The 13,414-nt window shown below is 41.0% G+C and overlaps 1 protein-coding gene across 1 annotated transcript in view; it reads right to left on the bottom strand.

Annotated features, from left to right (window-relative positions):
* hs3st4 (heparan sulfate (glucosamine) 3-O-sulfotransferase 4) overlaps positions 1-11,262 on the bottom strand; it is a 78,500-nt gene extending 67,238 nt beyond the window's left edge. The window contains exon 1 of the mRNA XM_008286275.1: positions 10,655-11,262. Coding sequence (XP_008284497.1) covers positions 10,655-11,262 — 608 coding nt within the window. The remainder of the gene's footprint in view (positions 1-10,654) is intronic.
* Between the last annotated feature and the right edge of the window lie 2,152 nt (positions 11,263-13,414).

The following is a 13,414-nucleotide window of genomic DNA, read 5'->3' as shown; positions in this document are numbered from 1 at the left end:
TGCTAAAATTATTCTAACGGAATACCCCATGGTGATTTGAGGGAAAGAAAGAGCATGAATAAGTAAACAACATAAAGCGATGAGAAACTTCAAAGGCGATGGGACAATCACAGCAAACAAGATCCTGGAAGCCAATGAATGTGTTTGTCTTTGTTTGTGACAGTGACTCAGGGGTGTAAACAGAGGAATTAGCTCACACCTCCGGAGTCTCAACACATCACACAGCCATAATTGAATTAAGTCTGTCAGGTTGCTGCTGAACTGTATGTGATGAGGAGCATGAGATGAATTTGGCTCCAAAGACCACCTCTATAAATGCTCCTGACTTTTCGTTTTCATCAAATCCTTAAAAAAAAAAAAAAAAAAAATTAAGGTAATTGCTTGAAAAATGAGAATCCTGAAAAATGACTGAAAGGACATCTAAAAAGGCTTTTCTTGATAGAGAGAGAGAGAGAGAGAGAGAAAAAAAGCCATATGCTGCATATTGTGGCATACATCAACTGCCTAATGGTTATGCTCATATGATAACGCTGCCTATACAACAGGGAAAAGCCAACGTTTTCATTTCCCCCATCCTTCAGCACAACATACTACAGAATCACCTATCAGCTCCTGGACACACATTTGAAACATACTCCCAGCAGTCCCTGTATCTTGGCTCCATGACCATTCCTGTCAGGGTTTTCCCTTTGACTGAACAAATGCATCAGCTTGTGTCATGAGACCACATCCCTCGCAGCCAATAAGGAGCACGAGCAGCGCAAGTGCTGCAGGAGATGTGGAAGGGAAATTGGAATCCTGACAAGTATGATTGACATGCGTATTTGTCCCAAGGTAGTCTTATTTGCAGAGATTTAAAGACGTCTGTAAACCAGTATTCTGCCGAACAGAGTCATTGTTCCTCCAGACTAGAAGCACATCGCGGCAATTCTGTCGCATGCAAATAATCTTTGGGGAGAAATGAATCCCTTTGAGCATAAAATGACTTCAGCTTATACTTTATTTTGGGTCCAAAATAAATAATTTAACAGATGAAGCTATGTCTTTCATTTTCAGACAATCTGTCCATGTTGTGGAACAAAACCGCACGCCTAAGTCCTTCCTTCGATCCCGGCAACAACAGAGGAGAAGGCTGCTCTGAATTTTATATAGCTCTTTTGATGGACACGAAAAAAAGTGGATATGAGCCTTGATGGTGAACCGTAACCCACGGCCACTTCATAGCAATGGAAAGAGGGGGGGAAAATGGTGAATTAAATTCTAACCATAAGTAAAATAGACTTCCACTTGAAAGCATTGGAGTGTAGCTACAGCAGGGGCAAGAGAAAGAGACGAATGTGTGCGAGAGAGGAGGAATGTGCATGAATTCTGAACAGGACCAAAGGCAGAATGAAATTGGCTATACCCATTAACTGCTCAAGAGATTTTTTTTTTTCCTCCATATGCAAAAAGGATGGAGCGTTATTACTTCTTCCATAATTCTCGTGTTACAATGCAGATCACTAGAATAAGATCAAACCTATCTGTAATCCTGGAATGAAAGGAGCCTCTATTCAGCCAAAACAAATCACCAGTGAAAGGAAATACCTCCTGAAAGGTAATTCAGCGCCGTGCTCCGCGCCGTGTTGATCCACCATATTAGGATCGTTGCTGCAGAAAGTATGAAACCGGGAGAGGAGCGTCGTAATGGTTGCGCTAATTAGCAGCAGTGAAACAGTTGCAGCTTCGCGGCTGTACTTGTTGAAATTAAGAAGTATCACCTGAGGTTGAGGAATTTCACAACCTGATGATGCTGAATCACACATTAGCAGGAAGAAAAAAGTTGAGCAAGACATGCGTGTTGCCTCCTGAATAATGTATTTAGCTGCACAATGATGGTGCGCTTCTAATGAACCTATGAAAATAAGTGGCAAAATGTTTACACTGACAGAAAATGTTCCAAAAAGACTGACTCGATGTAATCCTGTATGTAAGATCACAGTTTTGACTAAACACTGAAAAGATTTTTCGAAAGATTTTGCACAAAATTAAATGATAAAACAACTAAAAACTGCAGCAGTCTGCATTAATAAGCCTGATTGTTTGTATTCCACTATAGTTAGTCATTTTTAGATATTTAAAAATCCTTCTCCCTCCAAAAAATTACACATTATGTAAAATTAAGGCTAGAAACTATATTGTAATTATGCAAAGTTACTGTAATGCTTATGAGACTAATATTTTCCACTATTTTAAAGTAGTGTCTGGTACCCCAGCTAATGGACTATTACAGTCTTTGTCGTCGAAGTCTTTTGATTTAAGTTTGCTTAGATTAAACAACCAAAAAAAAATCTCTATATTAGAATTTTTCTTTGCTTTGAATGCCAAAACATACCGGTTAGATTGTAAAACAAGCCATTTGTTTTTCCTACAAGTGGAGATTGGATACCTGAAGTAATGTAAAATGTAGTAAATATATTATAAAATTAGCTTTAAAATATAATATCCATCTCCTCTGGCTTCTGAATGTCAGAAACCAAACATGCTGCAAAAACCCAGAATAAATAAACACATAAATAGTGTTGATACTCACCAAACATGCACCACATAACAGTTAATGATCTGTGTGCCTCGGTGTTTACATTCTTCCAGACAAGATACCATATGTACATTATCAGAATTGTATCAAGTGTCAAACATGTGAATGTGCATTTTATTTTTATATTACATGTTTTAGATTGCACAGGCACTCAGTGGTTCTCTGCTATTACACTTGACAATCAGCTCCATGTGTGATAATGGCGCATGTAATCACCAAGGAGTGCCCTTTTACAATAAGGAGTCACTCGGACCTCATAGACTACATAAATTCATCACATTGTTGATTGAACAAGGTGGACGGGAAAGGATGCTCAAGTAGGCCTGCTGCTAGATATATTGATTTATAAGTTATTGTGTATGAGGTAGACCAGGAGAAAGGAGCTGCTCTTTCGACTACATGTAATGAGTGTTTCTATTTATTTATTTATTTTTTCTGTGCTATGCTGCATCTGAAGAGATTCTCAAACAAGAAATAAACATGATTGCCCCTGTGGTAACTGGAATCTCACAGCTCTGTGATGTTTGGGAGTTTAATCAAGTGGAAAGAGGGTGGGCAATGAGAAAGACCTGAGTGAAGCGGTCCACTCTCTTGACAGCGCAGGGGTATGCTGCTAATTAAAAAGTTTAATTCCACGACTGCAGCGCTGGCATCAGAGCACTCAGAGGTGCGTCCTTGTGAGTCTTGGCGCTGTCTTATCAGGCGTAGGCAGATTCTGCCATGTTGGGAAGGCGCAGGACAGGGAGGCACTGCAGCAGGACACAGGCCCAGCTAGAAGGGATGGCATTGTGCCTACTCAGGGATCTGGCCCACCTTGCTCTTTCCCATCTCCCCACTGAGTGGAGTCATGGGCTCCCAATCAGGTGGCAAGAGTCAGGGGCTAAGCTGCCCATGGAGCAGCTGAGAGAGGGAAAGCAGGGCTAAACAAGGGATAAACGGTGGATTTACACTTTCTGCTGCAGCGCTTGGCCATGGATCCACGTCTCCATTACACACATCCTGCCACTAAGTCCCGTCTTATGACCGAAGGTTGCAGGTACACTAAAGCCCACGCTGCATCGCACACTGTGCCTTCAGTGTCCCACAGCAGTGAAATCAGACTTGATACAGGCTGTCAGACAGAGATTTTTTTTTTTTTCTCACATTACAGGACAAAGAAAGAATCAGTTTCTTTGATAGAGTAAGATGAAGAGCCAAGACAATATTGTGCAACCTTGGTTGAGGTAAAAAAATGTGTAGCCATGTAGGTTCTATTGATTAGAGCGCATCACAACCCACAAACCCATAAGTCCTTGGTAATGGCAAAGCTCATTCTCTGACATCCTTTAAAAAGGCCAAGTTTGCCTACACAGCATCAAGGTAAGATAATTGAAAAAAAAACAACAACAACAACAACGAAAGCGAAATAGTTTCAGAAGGAAAAAAAAAAATGTCTGCAGGGACTAATCGTCATGCAGCTGAACTATCACCGACTCGTTTCTTAGCACGGGGATGCAGCCCTGAAAGGGTAAGAACATCTCTTCCAGAGATTTATTGGCACATCCCCTTAGCTTTTATTGCGTAGGGGGTTTAAGTGTCATTTTAATAACAGAGAGATATTAGAGGTTGCAAATCTCAGTAAAACTTTGGTTCTGGTTCACAGGTAGCTGATTTATCTTGTGTTTAAATATATTTCACGGGAGGAAATTGATACGCCTGTGCAGACCTTTACTGAACTGGTGATTTGCTCACATGTCCGCCAAAGATATCTACACTTTATATGACCGCATTCTTATTGGATTCGCTTTCAATGCAATTCACAAACCTCTTTAGGTTCTTTAATGTTGGTAAATCAGGTTCATTCAACTATTTCAAAATAGATTTGGTCAGATTTTGCCTTATTTTACTTAAAAATAACATAATCCTCGACTGTGGGGCTGTGATTTTGCTCAGTTATTCAGGTTCGCTACCTGTAGTCAGACTTTTTTTTCTTTTTCTTTCGGCTGCTGTTACCTTTGAGCATTGGGCCACTCTTAGTACCAGTTATTTGATGAAGTCCACTACATAAATCGATTTGATATCCCGTTAAGTCCGAGAAACTTTATGAGTGAAGGATAATTTATGGCTTTTGGACAGTTATTGTGGGACCGAGTGCAAGTGTAAAACCATGAACTCTTTCAGTGTATATCAAAAGGTAAGCACTGCTGTATTTAAGGTGGATTTATGTGAAGTCAATTTTCGGGGTGTGTGTCTGCACCTCTCCAGTGATTCTATATGTGTTTGGCTGTATAGTCCACGGAACTGATACAATCAATTTCACTGTGAGAATTCAGGACCAGGTAATGTTACGACTCCTTCTTTAAATGAGTGGAAGCAATGCCTTCAGTAGGTCTTTTTGCTGGATGGTTTGCATAACACAGTTTAGAATCCGGTGTTGCGCACGGTGGAGTCATTTGTTCTTCAATGTAGAAGGACGTAAATGTGTTTAAGGTGATACTGTATGGCCTCGTTCACACATGGCATTAACATAAGTGATTCAAGTGGACGGCAGCTCTAAATACAGGTATGAATGACTCATTGAGGACGCATTCACATCCTGTTGCTCAGACTTCATTTGGAGGTGGTCTGGTCCACAAACGGCTACAATTGTTTAGCAGTGCGCACGCACATGCGGCCACGTCGAAGGACCGCCCACTCAACTCTCATCTCCGTGGAAGCGGAAGTGCAGATTGCGTCAAACATCTCGGGAGGCTCGGTTTTGCCTGGCACAGACTGAGGCTGCCTCCTGCCAGTTAAAAAAACAACAAAGCATTTGCTCTTTGCAAACAGAAATGATGTATGTGCTTGCATATAGATTGGAGAAGTGAGATCACATCACAAGTGGTCGCTTGACACCGAGATGCATGTTAATGCCAGGTGAGAACATGACCTGTGTTCCAAGCACGAGAGGCGTGGGTTGCATGCAAACGCGCGGCTCCGTGCTCACATGGACGAGAGGCACAAGGACACAGAGACGGAGTTACCTGAAATTTACTCAACATTGGTGTTTCACAGCTGTATTGATTTTTGATGAGTTTCACACGGAATTTGGTTTGGATCCGTGGTTCTGTGTCGATGTAGCTATATCTCTGACTCCTGTATCGATTTGTCGATAGGAATCAGTTCAACTTTAAATCCCTAACAGATACAAATGGTACCAAAATGTGAAGTCAGAATATCAACACGCACAGTGTGAAATTCACCTTCAATCTCGGATTCGCTCGCAAAACTACATTCATGTTTCAGCATCCGCCTTCACATAATTACATATTTATTGCATAATTCCATTATTACACAGTATATTTCTGAGCACAATCGCTCCACACATGTTCTTTCAGCGTGCAGAAAGTCTTTCTTACTCCTTGTGAAAGGACTAATATAACTGCTCCCACTTTGCTGAATGTCCAGTGCACACATCAATGCAGAGCAGAATTCCATTGAGCCTCAATAGATGAGAAACCTCATGCCTCTTGCTGTATTATTTGATCTGACCGCACATGCCTTTCAACTGGAATTAATCTAAAATGGACAATCTGACACTCTTCAAGCTGGTGTTATTTTTAACAATGTGGTAGGCTGAAAGTGCCACTGTTTATCTTCCAGTTGTGTCAAATATGCTTCAAGTATTTAATTGCTTGAAAAAGTGCATTTTTCTATTTTGGAATCTAACAGTTAAATCATTTTTGGATAACAACCACAACACTGCAACTGATCATTTTCTACCTTGGCAAAGTTATGGATTCTTGCTATGGTACTCACTCTTTATGAACCCTATTAGTTAACATTAATGTGAACACCATTGTTTGACATTTTGCAAAAATGATGAAAATACCAAACAGTCAGCCTCACTAATAGGTCCTCATTAGGCCGGTCTAAATGCTGAGAATTTCTGCTGAGAATGTTGACTCACAGCAGGCACAAATCTTAATGTATGACTGATAATCAATCACATTCTTTAGCACAATTTATGAGGCACATTATCCTCCCACGAAAGTATATATGAACACTGGCACAGAGCTGGAGCGAACAGTTGCTGTATTGGTCATCATGCATCAAATAATTCCTATTCCAGGATGGGCATTTGCACCAGGTTGAGGCAAGCTCAAGAGAATAGATAAGTTAAATCCTCGTGGTAATGGCTCATCCTTTTTACTCAGAAATAGCGGCAACATTAGAAGTGCCAATTGGCTGATGAAAGTCCTCTGTGTGCGGTAATGATGGCACTACATTGCAAATTGCTTGTTCAAGTAAGCCCAAAACACACTGGAGAAACTATCCAAGAGTGTTAAAAAAATAATAATAATAAAAAAAAAAAAGAACGCAGCACCAATCACCAGTCTGGGCCCGTCTATGGAGGCTCATACCAGAGCCACTCTACACTTGGAATCCTGATGTGAATATAAGATGTGTGGCGGATTTCTGCAGACATGCTACATGGCACTTCTTCAATTTACATGAGGCTTCGAGTCACATCCAGAAGTGAAATATTTTACACAACGGATTCACGCTCGTGCTACGACTCCAACAAGGAAATCAAGAAAAATACAAAAGGTCTGAAATCCTTACTTTTCCTCCATGTTCTCTGTAGTACTGGGGAACGTTTCAACATTTAGTCTGACACATGTGATAGGTTACCTGCCTAGCCTATGCTGCTAGTTACTTTCCTTAGTTTCATTATTTTTTTCCAGTATGGATCATGAGACAAACATTTAGTAGCAATAAAACCATAATTTTGAAGCATAATTATATAGAAATGAAGTCATGTCAATGCAGAACTTATATGTACATCTTTTAAGTCGTTATATATTTCTTTTCAAAATGTACTGTACTTTTCATGACTTTGTTGCCTTCCTGTGTGCAAATGTTCCTACAAAACGATTCCCCTTGACTCGATGCTGCAGAGGCACCATCACTGCATCCTGGGCTTAGCATCATCCATGATGATTGTGATTGATTTAAATAAGCCAGAGCATTTCCCCCCCTTATAGCAGAATGTTGATGGATGCAGTCAGATCATTCTCCAGCACTGACACTATGCTGTGAAGCTAAGTCTTACTATGTGGGACTACTCAACAGACACATAGTCACAGTTTTAGTCATCTATCAAGGGAAAATAGAACAAAAAAATAAGAAGCTCTCAAATCTACTGTTGTTGACATTTCATTGGCTAAACTATTATTCGCAATCAATAATCGGCAGATGAAAATAATTATGTGTTGCATTATGTGATGTTTACAAAAGGATCCAACAATGTAAACTGAGCAGGTAGAGAAACAGAACTGTGCACACACAATCAAGCTCAAGATAGTACATGTGCTCTACTTATACAAATCTTGATCTTTTTTAACAACGTTTTGTCATCTGTTGTCCACATATTATGCTTTTTTTTTTTCCCTTATTTTGTCATTTTCATTTCACAACAAGTCTAAACTGTGCCGTGCATCCTCCAGCAAAGCTACACAGAAATTCAAATTCCCTGCTTTCAGCAAAACTGTCAATTACCTTAAAACTTAACACAACATTTGTGCAGCTAATGCAAATACAACTTTTACAGTTCAAAATTGCTCTTTGTAGTTCTGACTGAGGAAAGCACATACACACTAAACACACAATTCTAAAAGATTACTAAGCCTGAATATGTGTAGGACTGTGTAGTGTGTGTAGTAAACTGTAAAGGACAAGTGTGCTTAGTCAATACCAGCCCTGACTACAAAAACCCACAGGCAGGAAAGCCTGCACAGTCATTCGCCTACATGTCTTTGGGTTGTTTTCTCTATAGTTCTTCCATCATATCCATCAAAATGTGGAGCAGGTGTTACGAAGACAGGCCCAAATTTATGAATCACATTTTACGAGATTACTGCTCTCATTCAACTACACCGATGTCAAACGGTTGCAAACATCTGTAAGTGATCATAATTTCACTTCCATTAAGTGCACATTAGCCAGAGCATCACGGACAGAGAAGAGAGACGCAGTATAATGCATCGTTTAGAAACAAACAAACTGCCTGAATGAATTTTTATATCGGTGAGAAATAGTGGCTCAACTCATGAATATTTTGAACTATTTATCCATTTTCCTTCACCATCAAAGCGAAACCAAAAAAAAAATCTAGATTTCCTCAACGCATCCTCTGCTTGTATATGTGCATTTCCTCGTTAAATGTGTCATTCAAAGTTGCATGTTTAAAACGGGACAATGCCAGATATAAAAGGAGCGCTCCTTTTGAAATTATTTGGCTCTGGGGCCCTAAAACACACAAGCACATTTATTATTATTTATGTAAGCATGTCATCCTCCTGTCTAATGAGCCTTTCACCGTAAGCATAATGAAACAGCTTGCATTAACACAGGCTAAATGAACAGCCGAGAGCTCCCATGTCTACGCGGCAAGATGAAAGCAGATGTTCCACAACCCAAACACCGGCATAACAGACTCAGTCCTCCAGAGGAACAGAAGGGACTTTGAGTCAGCGTCGTTCTCACCAGCTCATTGACTCCATTAGAAAATTCCTCTGGTCAAACATTATTATGTGAGAACAACGCCTAACTGAGCCATGACCAGCTGACCATGAATGAACCCTCAAATTGATTTTTCCTCCCATAAACACATTAGTGATAAACAGGCTCTTCTATGCCTAATAAAGCTGGAGTCAAAGTGAATGTCAACCATCACACACATAAAAGGTGGTGTAAACAGTGCACACACGTTTGACAGCCAGCTGCAAAGCACAAGGAGGAGGAGGAGGTGTTTCAAGAAAGCCAGCACTTGTTTACACATTTAGACTATTTGCTGTTTAAGTGAACCGGCTGAATGTGTACAGGGGGAGGGAAAATGACGACTAGAAGCAAAACAGAGCAGAGAAAAGGATGCTATTGCGTCTCACTTTAATACCTGATTGTAAAGCATCCATGTATTTATGTATTAACCTGTATGCTGGATGATATTTTAAATTACTATTTGGTATTAATATATTGGTTATGCTTCATATATAGATGCATGATTATATATATATATAAGACAAAGAAAAATTGGCCTTGTCTTAATCCGTAACTATGACTGTGCATTTGTGTGTGTGTGTGTGTGTGTGTGTATGAGATCATAAGGAACACTACAACTGAGAAATAATGAACCGTCATTTTTTTTCCATGTCAGAAATGAAAAATCTAGAAATTACCGACAAAGCTTTAATCATTTAATATAACCTATCCTATGATTATTCCTTTAAGGGGCATTTCATATTACTTCTAAAAAAAAAAAAATGCTGCTAATAAATTAAAATGTTCTGACACAGAGTGTGAATAAACAACATTTAAGAGGTTTAGAAACCCTCCAGCTACACGGTGACACTCCTCTGTGTGAATTTGCGCGGCCACAATATGAATTTATGAACTGTCAGAGGTCTTATTTTTTGACAGAACGTGACTTGACGTGTGACAGACGAGACCTGCGCTTGGGTGTAAAACTCCACTGTGGAACTTGAGATGGGGTTTGATGTTTATTCACACCATGCAGTGCAACCGCTACATGCTATTTAGAATTTGGTAGTAGGACTAAATATAAAATTGCACAGCTCACTTCATACATTTGGCTGCTGTGCAAGAGAAGCCAATTAATTCCAAGTCTCTTCAAGGATCCTAGCAGAGTTGTATCATGCTTTAGATTGTCATTGTGTGCATTATAATACTGTATATGTATTTTTTCACAGCTTCAGGCTGACTTTGAACCCCATCTATGTGTGCCAAAATCAACTAAGGTGTTAGAGAAATATATTACAGTGGAATAGTTTTCTGTTTTTGCTTTGAAATGACAGCAAATGAGAGTGCAGGTTGACAAGTTGGAAAGTTTGTATTTGAATGCAACAATACATGAAGGTAGACATGGTGTTCACTGTGATGGATTGCATGTCTGATTTATAAACCTCAGAGAAATTAAGTGCTACCAGAAAACATGTTTTTTGAGGGGGAGGGTGGTGATCAAGAAACATAAAGTGCAAGTGAAGTATGCGCAACACTAGTGCGCAATACCTGGACAAGGACGGAATGGGAACTCACCTGTACCAGTCCAGCCCCTTCTCGTAGTTCCTATCAAAGAAATGTGGCTCATTCCCAACAGCTCTCACGTCAGGGTGCACCCTGAGAGCCTCCAGCAGGGCTCTGGTTCCCCCTTTCTTCACCCCGATGATGATGGCTTGGGGAAGTTTCTTCTCCCCGTAATCCGACGTGCAGTTCACCCTGAGTTCGCTGTCCGTGGTGCTGAATTCCTGGTGCTCCCTCTCCAGCGCGGTGGTGCGATACGCCGCCGCCGCCGCCGCCGCCGTTTTAGTCGGAGACGCTTGAGTCCTAATCCACTCCACTGTCCTTTGTTCGGCCTCAGCATGCTCCTGCAGGATGGAAACCGAGGTCGTCCTCTCGGCCTCGGTGAATTCGGTGAAGCCCTGGGAAGCGGAATAAAGTTTCTCCCTCAATGTCACAAAAGTTGTCTCCTCTGTCACCAGCCTCCCCTGATACACATAGTTCTCTTGCAGAGGGAACTGCAGCGAGTTGTAGCAGCTCATCAAGCTATAGAACAAGTAGGTGACAGAGAGGGAGAGGGTGAACATGAATAAGATTTTCCGGGGCACTTTAGAGGTAAAAACCGAAGTGCTGGACCAGAATGCCATCTCTGATAGCAGTGATCCTCTCAAAGAAGTGGCCAGACATGTTTCCACCCCGAGTCTTGCATGGACAAAAAATCAACAGCAATAATCAGTCACTATCAGCTCTGCTCCAGCTAAAAAAGCGTGAAGCTGGACCAAACCATCCTAATCCGACCAAAATCGCATATTTATAATGATATCGGAGTGTGGGGAGGGAAGGGGGGGTGGAGGGGGGGGAGATAGATCGTTAAAATTCCGGAAGAATATCGCGTCCCCTTTCTGTAGTATCGATTTCTTATTCCAAGGCTTGACAGACAATGTCACAATTTATTGGACTGAACTTGCAGATTTGAGAGGCTGGAGGTCTGGCGTCCTTCCAAATGAGCAGCCTGGCTTGAACTGGACAGTGTATGATGAACGAAATCCAGGCATTTTATGAAGAGAGAGAGAGAGAGAGAGAGAGGAGGAGAGGGAGGGCTAAAGAAGAAGAAAAAAAGAGAGAAAGAAAATGAACAGTGTTTAAAGTGGGCTTCTTCTCATCAGCGGCTCAGCCCCAAGTCCAGTCCCGGCTGCAAAATAGGAGAGTGCCATCCAAGACAAGCTACAAATCCACTCAATCTTTCCAAATGTGGACGCGCAATCCTTTACGCGCCTCTGTATAATACTTTGTGCTGCCTTTGCGCAAAAAAAAAGAAGAAGGGGGAGAGAAGAGAAAAAAAAAAAAAAAGCATCCACACTTCTTCTCTGTGAGCTTGCTGCTCGCTGTCCTTGCGCCTTCTCACGTTGGTAGGCTCCTACGATGTGCGCATCGGCTGGGTGAGCTCATCTGAAGCTGAAGCGCTGTGGAGAGACACACAGCACAACTAGTGTGTACACCCACTTTTCCTCTGTCCGTGCACAAGTAGGGCTACGGACGTCAGATTTCCTAATCTGAGAGAGTTGCGTGGAAAAAAAGGAAAAAAAAAAAACGCGCTTCTCGTCATTTCTGCGACCACTTTGCAGGGGGATGGAGACCCACGCTGCTGGAATATGTGAGAGCTTATCACAATTGCTTGGCGCTGTATAAAGTTCACTGTTAAACTCAATCTCAGGAAGATTATTTTGATGGAGATTATTTTTACAGAAAGCTCATGTCTGCACCCTGCTGGTTTTTTGTGGAGTATTGCATTACTTAATTTGCAAGGGAGAGAAAAAAAAAAAAACAGAAGAAGGGAAAAGTTTATCCTCATATGCAGTCAAAGTGGATAATGAGTGACACTGTGTTTTAAATTAAAATAATGAGTTGGGAGGGGGGGAGGTGTCACTTCTCCTCTACATATTCTCTAAATGGAAGAAAGCACATGCAGAAAACAATCCTGTGTTGCTGAAGAAGAGGATGCTGCTTGGGCGTATTATACACTGAATTTATTATACATGGGTTGCAGACTATAATTACTGATGAGAATATTCAGTAGACCTTAACTTGTACACTTAGTTGGCACAATACGGGGGATCTAAAATTGCATGCCACCGAAATGTCTCCCCGTATTAGTGAATCTCATTCATCACACACCTCCAACACACCAGGAGAGTCACAGTAAGTGCTGGGTCACAAATAATTTCCAACGCCTGGCGAGTCACTATATTTAAAGTCCTCTGTGTTGAAATGGAAGAAAATATTTCTATGTATATGCCGCTTGACCAAATTTGTCATTCCTAAGTGCCTGTAGCCGGCTCGGCATGCGAACCAGGGGTGATACAAAGCCATTTTATTATCAAGTGTTAGTAAAGGGACAGCGGTGTACCAAAGTAGCTCTTTAGCATTCAGCCGATGCGTTTCCACTGGTAGCTCATCATAGGAGCGACCAGAAGAGGGGGAAAATGCCCAATAGTGCTGCCTCTCCAACATGTAGGAGAGACTTTTGAACTCAGTGTGTGGTGCAGTTTAAACTTTTTCAAATGACGTTATTGGAAAAAGGTGGGAAACAAAGTCATAAAGCGAATCTGGATTTTCATGAGTTTTATGGTTTTAGCGACTGTTTTGTTTAACTCTATTAAGGATTTTGAGGTTTTTTTGGACCCCATCAGGCCATCTGGTTTAGGTGACAGGTATTGTTGTTTTTTTGGCAATTTTGTTTTTAAATATAAAAAGAGGGACATTTGTCATGCATTTGGAACCAAAAATATGTATCAACTT

Source organism: Stegastes partitus, unplaced genomic scaffold, assembly GCF_000690725.1.
Source record: "Stegastes partitus isolate 25-593 unplaced genomic scaffold, Stegastes_partitus-1.0.2 Scaffold445, whole genome shotgun sequence".
Lineage (NCBI taxonomy): Eukaryota > Metazoa > Chordata > Actinopteri > Pomacentridae > Stegastes > Stegastes partitus.
This window is presented reverse-complemented; position numbering and strand designations above follow the sequence as displayed.